This window comes from Gallus gallus, chromosome 2 (genome assembly GCF_016699485.2).
Source record: "Gallus gallus isolate bGalGal1 chromosome 2, bGalGal1.mat.broiler.GRCg7b, whole genome shotgun sequence".
NCBI classification, from domain to species: domain Eukaryota; kingdom Metazoa; phylum Chordata; class Aves; order Galliformes; family Phasianidae; genus Gallus; species Gallus gallus.
In genome coordinates, this window is record NC_052533.1 from 899,965 (window position 1) to 919,485 (window position 19,521).

The 19,521-nt window shown below is 52.5% G+C and overlaps 2 protein-coding genes across 2 annotated transcripts in view; both read left to right on the plus strand.

Annotated features, from left to right (window-relative positions):
• GIMAP7L5 (GTPase IMAP family member 7-like 5) overlaps positions 1–19,521 on the plus strand; it is a 598,436-nt gene that overhangs the window by 492,833 nt on the left and 86,082 nt on the right. The gene's annotated exons all lie outside the window — the stretch shown is intronic.
• Positions 3,915–19,000, plus strand: ELP6 (elongator acetyltransferase complex subunit 6). Its single transcript, NM_001277490.2, has 7 exons — positions 3,915–4,007; positions 7,169–7,247; positions 8,648–8,718; positions 14,164–14,291; positions 15,255–15,447; positions 17,492–17,638; positions 18,242–19,000. The coding sequence occupies exons 1-7, from the start codon at positions 3,954–3,956 to the stop codon at positions 18,365–18,367; spliced, it is 798 nt and encodes a 265-aa protein (NP_001264419.1). The 5' UTR covers positions 3,915–3,953; the 3' UTR covers positions 18,368–19,000.

The window sequence follows — 19,521 nt, forward strand, 5'->3', positions numbered from 1 at the left end:
TGACCTGAAAATTGAATCAAAACAATATATTTTTTTTTGCTTGCTTTATGAATGCAGTAGATTATTCCTCATGGCCACAGGCGATCACAAACAAGTCACGGTTAAAAGTAGCAAGGGTTTGACATGAGCAGAAAGTGTCTGCAGGGGGATGAGGGGCTGGGAGGGACGCCCAGCAGGGCGTGTGGTGCAGCAGCATCCTGAGAGCAGGGCGGGCCAATGGCTGCCAGCAGAGGTTTGGCTGAGCTGATCCCTCCTGGCAGCAGGTGCTGCACGACCTCGCCGTGTCCCTCTGGTCTGGTGCTCGGCTGTCTGATCAGAAATGTCAGCCCTTCCCCTCCATCCTCACGAGCTCTCCTGCTCTTGGCTGGGGGCACAATGCAGTTCTGTGGCATTTCCTCCTACATCTGCTGCGTGCACAGAGGGAGAGACGTGTAAATCTGTAGATAAACAGGCAAACAGGAAGATTTTTGTAAAGGAGAGAATAACAATCTTTGCCTTTCCTATTAACTGTCTGTGTTCACCACGACCACCCCAGGGAGTGGCTGTGCAGATCCCTGCAGGACTCGGCTTCACCCACAGTGCTTTTCCCACTCGCTGCCGAGCTGAAGGCGATGGGGAGGTGCAGGTGTGGCTGCTGCTTCCCCACGCCTCGCTCTGCATTTCGGAACCAGCCTTGCTGCAGACAGTGAGGTCCTGTGCCCCATTTCCAGCTGGCACTGCGGAGAGGCGAGCCCAGCAGTGATGCATTGCATTGGGAGCTGGCTGCAGCCGGCTCTGTGATTCCTGCTCATTTGCAAGCTGGAACACTCACATCGAGTATTCATGCCGTGCTGATGTGACGAGAAGCAGCCAGTTTTCCAGCAGTTTTCCCCATTTTTTCCTACAGAGAAGGCAGCAGAGGGGTGAGGATGGGCACGTGGGGCAGCATTCTGCAGCAGTGGCAGCATCCCCATCACAGTGTCAGCTCACCGCATTGCTTCGGAGCAGCCCCGCACCTGGCTCAGCTCATCCATTATTCCTCCAGCTGCTTTTTGCCACGCCGGGAGGGCTGACCCCCCCAGCTCAGGGGACACTTTGCTATTCCTTTTGTCACCCCACCATTGAGCCGGCCCAACAGCTGCTCTCTTATTAACCTCTTCTGGCCTCGCAGCGCTAATGATCTTTTGTGGCTCAAAGCATTACTAAAGCATTTAGCATCCGATCGGCAGCCACGGAGTTGTCTGCAGACATGGGAACCCTCCAGCCCAGTTTGGTGCAGTGTGATTTGTGCACTGCAATCCAAAGGGATCCCGGGAAGCGTGGTGATGGGAATGGAATGGGGGCAGTTTGCTGCAGCAGCCACAGCTGAGGGAGGTAAATCAAAGTGCCTCTCCCCAGGGATGGCTTCCACACACTCACATGAAGAAGCTCATTGCTTTTAGTTATCCTTCCCGGCCACGCTCTTGGGAATCACCTCAAACACTGCAAGATTGATTGCTTGATTTATTTCACTGTGGTTTTTTTCCTGCTGTTGGTCACGAATTGCTTTCTTGCCGGTGGTCTCACATAGCATAGGAGCTCAATTGTCAGCAGCATTGTTACCTATGGATGCCATATGGCTCCTCCGCGCTCCACTCACAAGGTTTGCTGCATTGTAAGTGCTGCAGATAAGCACGGAGCAGATGGAAGGGAAGGGGCAACAGTTCCAACGGCAAAATCCTGGCTGCCTTCACGCGGCAACAAGTCACGGAATGTGCGAAGGAATACATTAAGAAGGACAAGAGGTGTTTTGAGAGACACAGCTGTACTTTGCATGCGTCTCTGGTCCTCTTCCCTCTGCAAAGAGAAAAAGACGAGGTTTCACGTTTCATTTACATGGCACCGAGGGTTCTGCAGCTCCTGAAGGGAAGCGCTGCGGGGAGAGAAGCCGAGACCAGACCAGGTTCCCAGCTCTGTGAAAGGGCTGAAAAATGAATGCAAAGTGATGGAAGGAGATTTCAGCTCCAGCTTTTCCTGAAGCAGAGCCATTGGAGGGGAGGGGGAAAGCACTTTCCCAGCTCAGTCACTGGGTGGGAGGCGGGAGGCAGGGGCTGACACAGGCGTGGGGTTCTGCAGCGGGGAGGGACTGCAGGTGGGTATGTGGGGCTCTGGGCTCACCCTGTGCACGCCAACATTTGACAGATACTGCATGTGAGAACACTGGAAATAAAGAGCGGAGAACAGCTGCAGTGACTCAGTCAGACCTCTGTCAGCCCACCCTCTCACTGCAGCAAATATCCACATCAGAAGACGGGAGAAGCCTGGAGCTAAGGCTGCTCGTGGTCCCAAATCTCCTTTCCTGTGCCCCAAAAATGTGCATCTCAGGCACCCCCTGAGCCGGTGACGGCCCTCAGAACACCTCTCTTCCATGGATCTGTTCCCTTCTCCCATCAATCAGCCCTGTGAGCCCCACATAACCTTTCAACGGGTGTCCCCTCGCTGCCATGCAGCACTGCCCATTTATCAGCATCGTTGGATGCCCCCTAATGCTCACAGCAGACGAGGCAGCACGGGGCACACGCTGGGCCTGCACACCACTGTCAGCCTGCAATCCTCACTTACAGCACAATAAAGAAAAGTTACAAAGCAAAGGCAAGGCAGTAAGATGAAAAAATGTGGAAAAAAATGCAAATTCAGGCAAAAAATAGCTCCACGCAGTTCAGATGTTCATGGTTGCTGGCTGTAAATCAGCTGTTACCACTCAGCAAAGCAGGGAGCTGCCGCTGCTCTGTCTTTGAGAGCCAAATGACAGCTCAGCAGTGCCTGGATGTGATGGTAACCTGGTTGGAAACACGAAGAAAATCAGAGAGCCTTCTCCAGAACGGCAGCGTGCCACAGAACCTCATGGGTGGTGACCACGAGGGTGCTGATCCATGGCATGGGGTGCTGCTCTATGGCATGAGGTGCTGCTCTATGGCATGAGGTACTGCTATATGTTGTGGGGTGCTGCTCTATGGCATGAGGTGCTGCTCTATGTTGTGGGGTGCTGCTCCATGGCACAGGGTACTGCTCTATGGTATGGGGTGCTGCTTCATGGCATGAGGTGCTGCTCCATGGCACAGGGTGCTGGTCTGTGACATGGGATGCTGGTCCATGGCACAGGGAAATGCTCCATGGTGCAGTGTGTTGGTCCATGGCATGAGGTGCTGCTCCATGGTGTGGGGTGCTGCTTCATGGCACGGGGTGCTGCCCCATGGTGTGCAGCACAGGTCCATGGCACAGGGTGCTGGTCCAAGGTGCAGAGCACAGTCAGAGGCCCCAGTGCTGAGCCCCAGCGGTGGTGCCGAGTCACAGGATGACAGAACGGTTGGACAGAAGGCACCTCCAAGACCACCCGGTCCCAACCCCTGCTGCAACAAGGCCGCCAGCCCCGAACCGGGCACGGCTCAGCTCTGCGAGCAGCCACAGCCAGCGGGTAAAGGGCGTCCGGGTGCGGTGGGGACAGCGCTGCCAGCAGGGGGAGGCGGGGATCGCAGAATAACAGAATGCTCGGGTTGGAACAGAGCGAAGGGCCCTTCCTACAGCACGGGCATGCCCATGTCCCTGCCCCTCAGCGCGTCCCCTCAGCCCTCCAGCGAGACTCCTCAGTACGTCCCTCTGTCCCTGAGGGCATCCCCTCAGAGCGTCCCTCAAGGGATCCTCACAGTGCCTCAGTGCGTCCCTCAGTGTGCGCCTTCAGTTTGTCCCTCTGTCCTCAATGTGTCCCTCAGCGTGTGCCTTCAGTTTGTCCCTCTGTCCTCAGTGTGTCCCTCAGTGTGCCCCCTCAGTGTGTGTCCCCTCAGTTCCTCTCAGCGCGTCCCCTCAGTGCGCCCACCACGACATGGCGGGGATGGGGGGGGCTGGAAGCGGGAAGGCGGCCCCGCCCGCCGCATGCGCAGCTCTGGTCGCTCTCCCCCGTCCTCACACGTGCACACACACACACACACGCAGCCGCCATGCTGGAGGAGCTGAACGAACTGCTGGACGCCACCCCGCAGCGCCCGGACACGGTGAGGGCGGGCGGCGGGAAGGCGGCGGCGGGGCGGGAAGGCAGGAAGGGGGCGGTGGGCGGTGGGCAATGGGGCGGGAAGGCGGGAAGGCGGCGGCGCGGGGCACGCCGGGAGCTGTAGTCCGGGCGGGCGGCGGCCATGGCGCCCTGAGGGGGGAACGGCCCTTCACAGAGCTCGCTGGGATCTGTGGGGCGGACAGAGCAAAAGGAGGGGATGCGAAAGCGTTGCCCCTCCGGGGGGTTTATCATATCTCTGTAGAGCTGTGACACGTTCGGGTCACACGTTAAGAAAACACCTCCATCTTTTACATAGGGCGGGATGTATTTCCTGATACGTGCTATGTTAGGCAACAAAAGTGTATATTTGGGGTGCCCGTTTGTTCTGTACATCAGTGCTCCCCCAGTTGTGCACATGCTGCAGGCGTAGGGCAGCGTTCTCCTTGGCCAGGTGCAGAACCCATGGAGCTCCCCACAGCTCCTATGGGATGTGTGGGGTCCATCACCCCCAGCGCGCCCTGACAGAGTGAGGACTCTGGGGAGAGAACATGTGAGGTCCCTGGGTTTAGAATCACGCAATCATTGAGTTTGGAAAAGACCTCTGAGATCATCATGGCCAACCGTCAGCCCACCCCCACCATGCCCACTGCCCACGTCCCCCAGTGCTGCATCCCCACAGGATGAACACCTCTGGGGATCCCCAACCACCCGGGCAGCTGTGCCAGTGCCTGACTGTTCTTTGGAGAAGAACTTGTTCCCAGTATCCAACCTGATCCTCCCCTGGCACAGCCTGAGGCCATTACATCTTGCTCGTTCAGCCCAGAGCAGAGGAGGCTGAGGTGAGGCCTCATGGTGCCCTACAGCCCCTCATGGCTCTACAGATCCTCACAGGGAGCGAAGGGGCCACGCTGAGCACTGCTGTCTATGACAGCGGCAGGGCCCAAGGAAACAGCATGGAGCTGTCAGGGGAGGGTCAGGTAGGGATGAGGGAAAGGCTGTGACCAGAGGGCAGTCGGCATGGAGCAGCTCCCCAGGGCAGCGGGCACAGCCCTGAGCTGCTCATGGAACACTGGGATACCGCTCTCAGACATAGGGTTTAATTGTTAGATAATCCTGTGTGATGCCAGCAGATGGACTCAGTGAACGCAGGTGCAGGATGGGAATTCAGCAGAGCAGAAGGAAGTTATGCCTCAATATCCTGAGTTTTGATGTGGCAGCGTGGGCAGAACCTGGAAGCAGCGCTGAACCAAAGACTCAGATTTGTGTTGGCTCTGTCTCTTCCATCAGCTGAGGACATGGAATTCCACCCACCCACTTGGACATCCTGCCACTCCTGGGCTACCAACGCAGGCCAGAAATCATTCTTAAAGATCATCAGCCCTTCACAAATTTCCTTTTCCCATCTCTGCCATTTCATTTCTGCGTTCTGTAGTTAAGCCTGTGTCATTTCACATTGAATGTTAAGAAAAATTTCTCCTCCAAAAGAGTGCCCAGGCACTGACACAGTGCCTGGGGAGGCGGTGGAACCACCATCCCTGGAGGTGTTCGGGGACCATGGAGATGGGGCACTTGGGGGCAAGGTCAGTGGGCACGGTGGAGGTGAGCTGACAGTTGAACACAGTGATCTTAGAGGCCTTTTCCAAACGTGATGGTTCTACAGCTCTGTGATTTTCAAACAACTGACTGCAGGGCTGGTAGGTGGAAGAAGCTGCTGCCTGTGCGGGTGTATCTGACATGTCACCACCAAATGCTGTCACTCCTGCCGCTGCCCTGCCAGTCGATGTTGGCAGTTTCTAACATGGAGCTGCAGCTTCTGCTCTGTAGCCTGCAGGTGGATGGAGTGTGAAAGAGGAGTGTGAAGGGAACAGGATGGGCAGACAGAAGGAGAAGGCGCTGCAGGAGCCTTTCCCTTGAAGGTGCCACATGCCCAGCAGTGTCTTCCTGGGCTTGGGAAGGGTGTGCAGACTGGGTGGAAAGCAGGCAGGACTCCAGTATTTCCAGGAGTCCTGGGTGCAAATCCAGCAGTGCGGGAGGTGCACAGTTCACACATTTCCACTGCTCGCTAGCTGGGCACAGAAACATCAGAAATGGAGTTTTGAGCATTAAGCAGCTGCAGTGCGACAGCAGAGTGAGGATCATTGAGACTGAAGGTCAATAACTGGAAGTTCTGAAGGAGGTAAATAATATGTGCACTCCATGACAGCATCCCGCTGAGTTCTGCACAGCGTGTTGTAGCAAAGTGCAGAGCCTTCCAAACAGGCAGGCTTCACTTCACCATGCATGAGGAGGGGACGTGGGGCTGCATTCAGACTCACTGTGTGCAGGAGGAGAGTCCAAGGGGATGAGAGGAGCTGAACACAGAAATGAGGATCTTGTGCTGTTCCAACCCAGAGACCCTCTAGGCTTACACTCAGAGGGTACAGCCCTTTGGGCTCTCACTTTGTGGTGCCTCCACTCTGTGTTGGGTGGAAAAGTGCTCTCTCTGACTGGGGCAGAGCATTATTTCTGTACCCTAAACTTCATTTTGCATTCCCTGCAGACATACTGAATATTTGCGATTCTGTTAGCACCACTTTACAACACGTTAGGCATCACTGTGTTAACTGATAGATGCCTTGCAAATCGCCCATGGGCACATTGCTTGTTGCTGCAAAGGGCTTTTTTTTTCTTGTAATAGATTGGAAAAAAAAATGCAATGATAAGTTTAGTGATTAAAAGCAACCCATTTATGTTTTGTACTGATTAGAGGAAAATCTCAAGTAAAATTTTAATGGAAACAAATGCCTTGATGAGATTAGTACTGATAACAAGTGTGCACTGATGAACTAAATTAATTTCTTGCCTGATCAAAACAAGGTAGTATACTTTGTGCAGTGTTCTGCTCCTGTAAACACATTGAGGTGCTGAGGCTTTCTGCTCTGAACGTGGCACATCTCAGTGAGCCTGGATAGTGGCTGGAGTGCTGCCTGTGCCCTTCCTTCTGTGGTGTCATAGAATTATGGCATATCCAGAGTTGGAAGAGACCCATAAGTATCATCGAGTCCAACTTCTGTACCTGCAGAGCCTCCCCTGGCTGCAGGCATCGTCTCCCAAGGCACAGAGCCAGGAGCTGTCTGTACCCTCATCTTAACCCACTTTAAAGTTTCTTTGCTGCTTCTTTTCCAGGGTAAATTCACACTGCTGCGAGACAGCAGAACGGATGGCAGCTTCCTGGTGCACCACTTCCTCTCCTTCTACCTCAGAGGTAGGTGAGCAGCAGGACTCTGCAAGGCAGTGGTTTGTCTTCACCTGCTCCTTGGAAGTTCCTTCTCCACAAAGTGTTTCTGCAAGAGCTGATTCTGCAGAGAGCAGGGCATCCTCCCATTAGTGCAAGGAACTGGTGTCAGGGTTTCTGGGTCCCAGTCCTGACTTGTTTCTAGGCCTTGCTCTCCAGTCCTTAATCTCCATGCAGTTACATCATTATTGCAGTGAAGGCTGTAAATCACCTGGACATCTGAGGGAGAGCTGCCATGTGTAGGTCTTTTGTTACTGAACATTTCATAACATTTTGTAACTATTGGGAACAACTGACAGATAGATAAGATAGCAGTGAGTAAACAAACAAACAAATGGAGGAGCTGGCAAGCTAATTGCTTTGCTGCTAACCTTCCACCCCTGAGTAACCTATCAGCCTCTGTAGAGCGGCCACTCGACTCACGGACTCCTCCAGTTCCCTGATGGTAAACCTGTTCAGACTGAAATTTAGCTCAGAGTGCTGTGTGTGCCCCCCACAACTGCCACCTCCTCAGCTGCAGCTTCACTCATTTTTAAGATTTGCTTTACTGTATTGAGCAAGGAAGGTAGGTACACTGCAGGAAGGCATGTGCTGAGCAGGCAGTGAGCAGCGTGAGCCGGTCAGAGGGCAGTGCTCCTTTACAGCCTGCCATGCTGACCTTCAGCACCGTCCTGCCCTTGACCCAGTGCCCAGCTGGTGCTCAAAACATTTGGGAAGGCCCAGCTGGCACTGCAGACCTTGCTGCTTGTAATCTGGGGCCGCAGACCTTGCCACTTGTAATCTGTGCCCCGCATTCTGGCAGGGAGAAGCAGCCGCACTGCTTTGGGTATGAACCAAACCACAAGGCCAGGTTGTCACGCGCTGGGTTTTCCAAAATTATGTTCTAGTGAGGTATCTTTGTGAAAATTGCTGGTTCTGTGTGTGTTTGCAGATAAGGTCACTTGCCCTGTGAGAGCCAAAACAGGGACTCTTGGCATGCCTGTGATTTCAGTAATTCGTGTCATGGTCGGCCATTGGTCTCCTTGCAGTTGTACCAACAAACAATGCAGGGAGATCCCAGGGCAGAACGGCATGGGACAGAAAAGGGGCTTTCTATTCTTTCTTTGTCATCTCTTTCTTGTTCCTTCTGTTTGTTTTTAACCTGGCTACAACTTTCACTAAGTTGGAAAGCTCAAAGAAAGGCGAGAATGGAAAACCCATAGAAAGGTAAGAATGGATAGCCCAGCTATGAGCAAGTGAGAGGCTGCCTGGACTTTCCTCCCTTCAAGGCCTTTGCAGGCAGATTTGTAGCCTGGCTGCTATGATTTATGTGCCTCGATAATGGCAGTTTACAAGTGAAATAATAATGAGTCTTTTGTCTTCTTCCCTAGCTGGCTGCAAGGTTTGCTTCCTGGCCCTGGTCCAGTCCTTCAGTCACTATAACATCGTAGCACAGAAGCTGGTAAGTCTCCTGTCACATGTTGGTAACTGCAGGCCTGGTAGACAAGCCCAGACCAGTGAATACAGTTTCAGTAGTGCTCTGGAGAGGAAAGCCTTCTGGTATGTGTGTCCAGGTACATTCAGAAGGATGCCTCTGTGCTGCTTTCGGCCTCTGGGCAAAGGCATGGATTTGAGCCATCTGGGAAGCCACAAGCACCAATTTCCTTCCCATGGTGAGTCAGGGAAGGATTATTTGTACCACAAAATGAGGAAACTAAGAACCCAGGAAGCAAGGCCATTCCTGGTGTCAGTACACCCCTCTCACCTGTGGGTTTGAAATGCATCTCAGCTTTTATGCAGTGCTCTCTTACAGCTGTGAAATGCTCTGGGTGTGGAATCCTGGTGACCTCCCAGAGCTGAAGGGATTGCATCGACCCTTCTGTTCTGCCGGGAGTCTCAGCAGTGCTTCTGCTTGCAGAGAAGGTGCTGAGGAACCAGCTGCAGTGATGGTGCATTCCACACACTAAATATGAGATGGGTTCTGGTACTTGCTAAACAGCTGGTTTTATTTTTAATACTCAGTTTTCACCTTCTTTTAGAAGGAGATAAATGGCCTGAGGGCTCAGACTTAAGTTAACTAAAATGGACTGAGCAAACAGCATTTTGATGTGAAGCTTTAACTCTTGGCCAGGTACTGAGCATGCATTTCCTCTGCAGAACATTTCCCAGAGGAGGAAATGTAGGTTGGAGATTCAGCTGTTCAGTACAGGAACCTTGGCTGCTCTAAAAGCAGAATCATATTTGTTGGTGTGTTCCTTAATATGGTGAAATTTCCCATTACACAGCTTGAGTGTGTGCTTTTAATAGGCGGTGGTGTCATCTCTCTCGTGGGAGAGTCTGAGAAGTGAGAGAACATACGGATTAGCTGGAGCACATGTGCAGTGCAAATCAAAGTGATTTGCTGTCTGATGCTTCCAACACAAAGATTACTCTTGTGAAGGAGTGATAAGAAGAACAATGCAGTTTGCTTGGGGGAGTTGAGGGAAGGGATTATGTTTGCCTACAGCAGTGAGTTGACCCTGTTGGTTTCAGGTCTCTGAATCAGTCTTACGTTATAACTTTGCAGAAGTCCATGTGCATGGTTGGTGTAAATTCTTCCTGAGCTCTGAGCAGTCGGTGGTTGTACCGTCACTTAATTATATCTGAATTTCTGTAAGAACTTGCCTTTGCCTTTTCCCAAATGAATGTGTCAGGCTCAGTTACGGTGTTTTTTGGCAGAGTAGTTTCACTCAGGCCTGTTCATGACTGGAGACTTGATGATGGGAGTTGCCTCTACAGCGTGGCTGTGCTGCTGTAGATGCCTGCTGGAGGCAGCTGAGATATCACTGACATTGTTGCAGCAAGCCCTGGTCTCAGGCACTGCTGTGAGCTGAGCTGTGCTGCTGTTAGGTGTGCTGCATGCTGCACGGTGCTGCAAACACCCAGCTGGTCCCTGCCTAGCTCCTCTCCTTCGGTGGAAAGCCATGGACCAGCTGTCTGGCTCGCTGTGTTGGCCAGATGGGCTGCAGGGGGACAGGTCTGTGGGAAAAGGCCACTGAGCTACAGTATCAGCTCCACAGGTTCAATCTCCCGCAACATTCCTTTCTAGCAGGTTATGTGCTTATGAAGGACTGCAGTCAAACGAGCCCGTGATGACCGAGGCTGGGATGTGAGCTGTGAGTACCTGGGCTGTAGGAGATGTCCCTGCCTGCAGCAGGGGTTGGGACCCAGTGGGCTTTAAGGTCCCTTCCAACCCAAACCAATCTGTGGTTCTAAGATTGACCCTTTTCTACCACAGTGCCCACAGATTTCAGTGCAAGCTGAACCTGGCTGTGGTTGCCAGGCTGGAAAGCGTGCTCTGACCTCCCCAGTAGTATGATGTAGGCTTTACAGTGCTACCTTGCAGTCCTTGTAGCACCTCATGGTGTTGTTGCTTCCCAACAGTGCTGCCAGGTCTCACCATTCCCTTATAGCTTAGCTAAATGCAATTTCCCTGGAATTCTGTGCCTGTGCTGCCTCACAGTACCGTCTTCACACTTTCTTTTTTTCAAACTCCACCCTTCATGAGGATCCACACTTAATTTGAAGGGACAGTTAATGTTAACGTTGTTTGTCGTGACCTTCTAGAGAACTGCAGCAGAACTAATGACACGAGGACGGCCTGCCAGGTTGGTGTTTCCACTCTCACTTGTACAAGGTTTGACCTGTTTTAAAGGAAAAACATATATATTTCCATGTGGCCTCCCTCTTGCCTCCTCCCCCATTCCCAGCGCTGAGGTCACAGACCCGAGGACGTTGCCTGCTCACCCCTGCTGTCCCCTGAGGGAACACGTGCTGGAGAGGAGACCTTGGATGAGTGCCTGATCACAGACTGTCGCACTTTGCACTGTGGTGCCGTTCGCTGTTGGAGCTAATAGAGCTGCCTCTCATGCTCCATTATTCCTTCTCTCCTGCAGATATTTTGCTTTCCGTTATGAATTGGCCAACAGCAAGCAGCAGGTTTGGTTTTAAGGAACGTCTCAGCTGCAGGCTGGTGGGACCTGGTGCTGCCTGCCCAGTAGCATTGCACACTCTGCAGCTGTGCCTTTTTGGGAAGCTCTTGATTCCAATCTCCCCATACTGCAATCTCAGAGGCATTTCTGGGCTCGATCGATGAGTGACAGATTGCCAGAGATAATGTCTGTGTGCTGTGCGGTGATGAAGCGCGGTGCTGTGAGATAATGAGGGCTTTCAGGGTTGGTAATGCACGCTGCTTGGCATTGTGGCCCTCCAGCAAGGACGTTTTAGTGTCTCTAATCCTGCTGGCACTCAAGCAGATGCCATTGGCTATTTTGGGTACTTTTTCCATCACCTTTGAGCTGTTCTGGGGCTTTCCTCTGTTGTCCAGGCAGGTCCTGCTGTCCTAGCGCTGAGCTGCCAAGTGTTTCAAGGAGGAGTTGGTGGTTCCTTGCTGCTCTACTAGGGAAACAGCTGAACTGGGGGACTGGAACTAAATACCCTTTTGAAGTCCCTTCTGACTTGAGCCATTCTGTCTGAAATACACAGTTTGCACGTGCAAGAAGCAAAGCAAAACTCCATTTCTGAGTGATTGATGTGAAGAGTGACTTCAGATGCTGCTTTGGCAAAGCACTTAACCACGAGCCTGAGTCCCATGCACTCCAGAAGTTAACCAGGGGATCAGTGCAGCCTGCTCCTGCAGCTGCCCTGCAGCACAGCCCTGCTTTGTGGCATGTCAGGTATTTGCCAGCTGATCCACATTCCTGCTGCGTAAAGCTCTTCTGTCCTTGGCGAGGAATTTTTCCGTGGTGTGGGCTTGTTATTACCTAAGAGGCTAGTCCTAGCTCTGCGCTCCTGCCCTGCTTCCCACCAGGGTTTTAGTGGGTAATTATCACCTGCAGTAGCTGAATTCCTGTGCCTGAAGCCCACGTGCCCTGACGGATGGATTGCTCCCCTGAGAGTTTCAGTGAAGAGAAGAAATGCGGTGTAAATCTGTCATTCCTATCATCAGCACCAAACGTGGTCACTGATAAGCCTTGCAGGAGCTGGGGGTTAATCTTCCTGGAAGGGACCTCTTCCTTATCTACTCAGACCTTCTCTCTCTTGGGGTGCTTGTATGGAAATGCCATGCTCCCAAAGCAGCCTCGTGTAGGTACATGGCATTGATTAGATGTCTAGGCTGTAGCTTTCCAATCTACTAAGAAAAAAAAAAGAGCAGGAGGAGAAGGTGAAATGCTGGCTCTTACAGGTTGATGTCAGAGTAACAGGAGGGTCTGGCAGCTGGGATGTGGTGGTGGGAACTGGGAGGCAGAAGTGGACATGTGGCTTTGCTGCATCTCTTTTGTGTGTGAGCAAAGAGCTCATGGGTGTTGTGGGGCTGGGAAATGCTTGGAAAACCTTTGGAGCCTTTACAAAAGGGGGAGTTGGGCCGGTGCCCAGCACAGTGCTCTGCCCAGCCGTGCTCTGCCCACCACCAGGGATCCTTCTCCCAGCGGATGTGTGAGCTGCTCTCAGGATCCTTGTTTCTGGTTAGAATCATAGAGTCGTTTGAGTTAGAAAGGCCACCTAGTCCCACTCCCCTGCAATGAACAGGGATGTGCACAGCTCCGTCAGCTGCTCAGAGCCTGCTTCCCAGCCTCTGCCTCCCTACTTTTGCCTCTTGAGCAATCCTGCGTTGAGCTAAAGCTTCCTGAACTCTTTGTTAACCGTGTCTCGCCATTTTGGCCAGCTACCTGCTGCCTTGCACAACAGCCCCATTTCCAGAGGCTTTGTGCTAATGCTCCCCAGCTCCATTTTAAGAGATTATAGTCCCATTGTGAAATGTGGGAAGCAGCCCACACTGCACAGCCAAGCAAACTCATGCTTCTTCCCACAGGGAAGCTGGCGGTTTGACCAAGGTGAGTTGCGTGACATATCTATGGTTACAGAGTACTAAATTCTCTCCAAAAACCGAACTGATGCAGTTACCAGTAAGCTAAGGAGCAGTAGAATTACCAAAAGTTGCCCCTGATGATTAAAAAAAAGAAAAAAAAGCATGAGGAGCTGTTTTGTGAACCGCATCTCCAGCTGGGATCTCTATTTGGGATCTTCTGCATGAATCTGCTGCAGCTCTACCAGGGCTTTCTTTGTTGGCCCTGGAGGTGCTGGAGCTGGGCGTGCCCAATGCTTGGCTCTCAAGGTTGGCCTTGTTGTGGAGCAGGAAATGGGCACAGGCTGCCCAGGGAGGTGGTGGAGTCACCATCTCTGGGGTGTTCGAGAACCGTGCAGATGTGGCGTGTGAGGACGGGGTTATAGTGGGCACGGTGGGGATGGGCTGGGGTTGAACTCGGTGATCTCAGAGGTCTTTTCCATCCGTAATGATTGTATGATTCTGTGAGGTCTTGGCCCCAGGAGGATGCCGATGGTCCCTCTTCCTTCTCCAGAGGGCTGAGGCTGCTCTCCCTGGGAGCTGTGCTGTGTGGGTGTCAGGGTGCCTGGCCCTGGCCTCTTCCAGACCGCACCTTGCTCATGTGCGTGGGCTGTGCTGAGCAGCTGCCAGTGCCAGGCTGTCAGTATTGCCACATCAGTGATGTGCAGATAACAAAAACCATTAGCTTTCACCTGCCAAGAATGGAAGGTGAAGAAATTGCTCCCTGCTAATATCCCATACCTATATTCTCCCTGACTCTGGGTAAGAATTATTCTTTCATGCTGGGCAGCAATGATGCTGCTGTCTTCCAGGAGTGATTCCAGCTCATTTGAGCACCCCAAACCACAGAGATTGTTTTTCTCCTCCTTTTACAGCCACTGTGCAGGAGTCATTCAGGCAGTGACTTTATTAGCACATTTCGATGGGACTTGATATAAAAATAGTCTGTTGATCCGCTTGGTTCTGTTTACACCCTTCCTCCAAAGCAGTTTGCTCTGCAATATAATGTTTTCCTCTCTCCAGGGAGTCAGCCTGACAGCTGCCAAGGAGCGGGGACAGCTTGTCTTTTTGGAAGGCCTCAAGTCCTGCCTTGACCTCGTGTTTGGGGAGGAGGAGCCGTCAGGACAGCCCAGTCCTCTTCAGTTTATAAGGTAAACCCATCCAGCCGGAGGAGGCAGAGGTGGTTCTCTGGGGCTGAGCATGCTGAGTATTTCCCCTCTGGGTTCTCACGTCTCCTGCCCCTATACCCAACACAGAGAGCAGTGTGGACTGAGGTCAGGCCCCTTTTCAGCTTCCCTGCAGGGCCCAAGGTTTCATTTTTGTGTCCACTTCACTTTTCCATGTCCCTTATGACTTGATAGAAGTGTATCAAACCCTGCATGGAGGAGAGAAGTCACTCCCTCCTGTAACGAAGGAACAGCAGCACACACACAGAGCAAGTGTAAGGAACTTGGTGCCCTCTCAGGCAGAGGGACTCCCTGCTGTGGGATGGTGGGTGTGTGGAAAGTGCTGTGGGGTCAGCATGTGGGGCAGCAAAATGCACTGAGAGCACCTGAAAGGTAACCATGTTGGGGGAAGCGTGCTAGAGGAGAGGCTCAGGATAGGCAGGCAGTAAAGCCTTGTAAAGCCCTGTGCTGTGGGATTCCATAACCTTTTGGGATGTGGTTTGTGGGTGTTGCTGCAGCATGGCATATCCCTTGAGCAAGCTATGAGGATTTCCCCATGCACATGCAAGCGAGGAGCATTGACTGCAGGTAACCTCTGGATCTGGGAGATGTAGGTTAGGTATTAGGAGGAGGTTCTTTACCCAGAGGGCACTGAGGCCCTGGCACAGGGTGGGTGCCCCATCCCTGACAGCACACAAGGCTGGGCTGAATGGGGCCCTGGGCAGCCTGATCTGGTTGGGGGCAAGCAGTCCATGACAGGGTTTGGAAACAGATGGTCTTCCAGGTCCCTTCCAGCCCAACCATTATTTGATTCTGTGACCTGGGTGCTGTCATAGCAGCAGGGGCAGTAGGGCTGCTGCAGGCTGGCGTTGCCTTTGTTGGGTCAGTGATGCTCAGTGGGAGACGTGGGTGATCACAACCCCTTGAGATCTCCTCTGTCCCTTCCAGTGGGAGCGTTTCCAACCTCAAAGACCTGTTTGACTTCGTCCGGACGTCCCTGGCGCCCACTGACAGCGACTCCTGGAAGGGCCGGGTGCTGCTGGTGGATGATCTCAGCGTGCTGCTCAGCCTGGGTGCTGCGCCAGTGGACGTGCTGGACTTCATCCACTACTGCAGAATGGTGGTGTGCTCTCAGCTCAAGGTACCTCTCTCTCTGCACACAAAAGCAAAGCCTGGCTTTCTGTTTGTCCCCCTGTGCACAATAGAATTGCAGAAGGCTTTGTCCCTGCAGGAAGTTTGAATCTTCACTCCAGGGCCGTTCCTGGGGAGTTGCATTAGTCCCCAGGGTACCCTTTGCAACTGGTTTCCAGGAGGTGCTGTGCAGAGCAGGGCTTTGGGGTGGAACACACTGCTTTTTTCAAGCTGCGGCACTCCAGAGATATCTGCTCACAGCCGTGTTTATGTGCATGTAGGAGGAAACATTTCTAAGGTGACAAGGGGCTGATGAGTGTCTGGGGACGTAGCTGAAGGTCTGCTCAGCTCCTGGGGGTGGAGGAAATGCGGCTCTCTGCTTCCAGCAGTTTTGCACCAGCTGCTTTCTAAGGGCGTGTGACAATGTGGCAGTTGTACAACAATCTCCCTGGCGATGTGCTCGCTTCTGGAAGCATCACAGCCAAAAATCATTAATCACATCCATCCTTTGCTGTTTACACTGCAGCATCCACCACCCTTGCCACTTCTCTCTTTGCTTGAGTGAGAAATAAAGTAGATGGTGTCAAGTTTTGTTACCCTGCACTTCACATGTTGCTAGGGTGTTTGAGCTGTAAATGCTGACGAGGGATGTTCTGCTTGCTGGGAATACTTATCACCAAAGCAGCTGAAAAAAAAAAAAAAAAGGTAGATTGTGCTAACATGTTTCTATTCCTGTCTAAGATGTTCTGAATCTTTAAAGTACATTTTCCTTGTTTGAGAATTGGATGTTATTTTAAGTCTATAGTGAGCTGCCTGTGCTGAGGCAGAGGCTCCTGGGATATGGTTAGTGGTGGTGATGGTGCACTGGGGAGCTCTTCAGGAGCTGGAAGGTTTGGAAGCACAGCTCTGGCTGCAGCCGCTCAGCTGTGTCTTTATTTAGCTGTTCAGAATGCATCCAGAGAGCTGCTGTTTGCATGGCCTGACAGACAGGTTTAACTAGATAGCTGTCTTGTAACAAAGGCTCCATGTATTTTTAGGCTACAGATACGTATGTATATACTATAGATGTGTGTGTGTGTGTATACATACACCAAACTATTTCAGAGATGTGTATGTATCTTCAAGAAGGCCCAGTGCAAGGTGCTGCCTTTGGGTCAGGGCAGTCCCAGATATGAGTATGGATGGGAGAACTCACAGAGAGCAGCTGTGTAGAGAAGGACTTGGGGGTTCTGGTGTTACAAAGCTTGACATGAGGCAGCAGTGTGCACTCACAGCCCAGAATGCCAGCAGTGTCCTGGGCTGCATCAGCAGAGGGGTGGCAGTAGGCAGGAAGGGGATTGTCACCCCCCTCCTCTGCCCTCATGAGGCCCCATCTGCAGTACTGTGTTCAGAGCTGGGGCCCCAACCCAGAAAGATGCAGAGCTGTTGGAGAGGGTCCAGAGGAGGCCATGAAGATGCTCAGAGAATGAGGCATCTCCCCTATGAAGACAGGCTGAGGGAGCTGGGGGTGTTCAGCCTGGGGAAGAGAAGGCTCTGGGAAGACCTCATTGCGGCCTTCCAGTACTTGAAGTGAACTTAGGAACAGAAGGGAAAGGGACTTTTTACATGGGCAGACAGGGATAGGATAAGGGGAAATGGCTTTACACTAAAAGAAGGGAGATTTAAGTTAGATGTTAGGGGTAAACTATTCAGAGGGCAGTGAGGCCCTAGCACTGCTGCTCAGAGAAGTATGGGTGTCCCATCCCTGGAGGTGCCTGAGGCCATGGCTGGGCCCTGAGCAGCCTGAGCTGGGAGGGGCAGCCCACTGCAGGAGTTGCAAAAAGATGGGCTTTAAGGTCCCTTCTAACCCAAGTCGTTCTGTGATTCTATGATAAATGCCTCATGTTTATTTTCCCAGTGGGTTTCAGTTAAGCACCAGCTGGCATGCTGGCAGATGTCTAAGTGGCTTTACGATCAGGGCACTTGGGCAAGCTCCTGTTGCTCCCTGCCTGTCCTCACCTGGAGTGGGTTGGAGCCAGCGAGAGGCTCAGCACTGCCAGCTGTTCTCATTGCAGGGGAACATTGTGGTGCTGGTTCATGGCAGCGAGGATTCAGAAGATGAGGAGAACAAGCTGGTGGTGACCTCCCTGTGTCATCACAGCAACCTGATCCTGTGGGTGCAGGGGCTGGCAACTGGCTTCTGCAAGGATGTTCATGGGGAGGTAAGGCACGGCGGAGCACTGGGAGGTGGCACGTGTCAATGTCACACAGAACAGCATGCTGTGTGGAGACGTGCTCTGTCTGCCCTGCAGGATTCTCTGTCACTCCTATAGCCCAGGATTAGCCTGGTCTGCAGCATGGCTAAGGACTAACACACAGCTTTGCTGCGGTCACTGGGACCTGCCAGGACACCCAGGCTTCTGCAGGGTCTATGTGGGGGTGTTTCAGTGACGTCCTGCAGATTTCCCATTCCTGGAGGAGGCATGAGGTTTATGCAGCCTCTGCAGTGCAGGCTGTGTCCTCCACCAAGGTGGTGGCAAAGGAATAACATCTGGTTCTTGGGAAGCTTCCCCAGACCATCACGTGCGTGGATCCTGGCTGTACCCATGGTCATTTCTCCTGGGCTGGGGTTGCAGCCATGCTGCTGGGGGCTGGCTGCTGCTGGCCTCTCATTAGGGGCTGTCACAAGGGCCAGACTGCCTGCAGGCACTGCGTGATGTTTCTGTAACAGTGCTTTTGTAATGGTAGCATGGAGGGACAGGGGGTGAGGATGCTGTGACTGTAGCAGCCCAAGGGATGACATTCCTGTTCTTTTTCCTTTGCAGATTAAAATAATTAAGAGACTGTCCTTGGAGTCAACAGAGCAGGACGTCATCCAGATCTACCAGTACAAGATCCAGGACAAGAACGTCACCTTTTTTGCTAGAGGGCTGTCAGCTGCTGTCCTGTGATGCAGTGATACCACACAGAGCTGTGAGAGCACCGCAGCACAAGGAGAACTGCTACTGACGATTGGAACCTATAGATTGGTACCTATAGATCGGATGTGCTGCAAAACCAGCCTGCTTGCTTCCTCGGTGCCTTCCAGGAGCTGTACAGCAACCTGGCCTAAGAGGGAAGCTTAAAAGCATCTCGAACTGCATGCAGACAAGGGCATCAGCTTGCCGAGAGCTTGTTGCATCCCTTTGTCATCCCAGCCTGTTCCCAGCACACAAGGCCACAAAGAACAGCACCAACTGACATGGATGTCCCTTGGAGCATGTACATACAAGCAGGGGGCATGCCCTGAGGGCTGGGCATGCCTCACCTTTTCCGGTTGTGTATGGCTGCCCCACCCTGGCATTTAAAGAGATGACACAGAGAGGGCGGAGGCAGGGATGGCTTGGGAACATGTTGCAATTCTTACCTTTCTCCCAGCTCTGGGATGGAAGAGATTTGCTCAACTCCCAGTTGACACAGAGTTAAACAATACACAGCTCTGTATATAGCTGCTCTCCTTGCTGATGTAAGACTTGGAGGCCGCCTCGCTTGGGTGCTTCCTTGCTTTTTGTTACTTTTAATATAATATAAAACCACTGTGCCCATGTGTGTTTTCCCCAGCTCGTCCTTGTGCAAGCAACGTTTGTACACCAGCCTGCATCTATCAGTGTGTCCAGATCACAGCCACTGATGCTTTATGACCTACCAGTTCCTGTCATGAAGTGTTATTAGGGGCTCGTGGTCACTCGTTATAATTAGATAAAGGACACAGGCAGTGTGTAGCTGTCATTGTTCTGCAGCAGGCTGTTAGGAACATCCCAGTGAGGGTGGTGATGGGGACACAGATGTGTTGGGCTGTGGGATGAACACCGGGCTCTGTTCTGGAGGCTCCTTTGGCAGCAGGGATCCTCAGGCTTGGTCAGTGTATGACTGTCTGCTGCAGCACCAACCAAAGGCACGGCCTAAATTCCCCTGGAATGGCCTGCAGTGATGTCTAATTGAAGCAGTACCTGTGTGATGAGCTTCCCCTCAGAGAGAAAGCAAAACATCCCTGCTCTAGGGCTCTGTTTCCCTCCTTTCTCTCCTCTGAACCGGGTACGGTGATACAGTGAGCACACCTCACTGC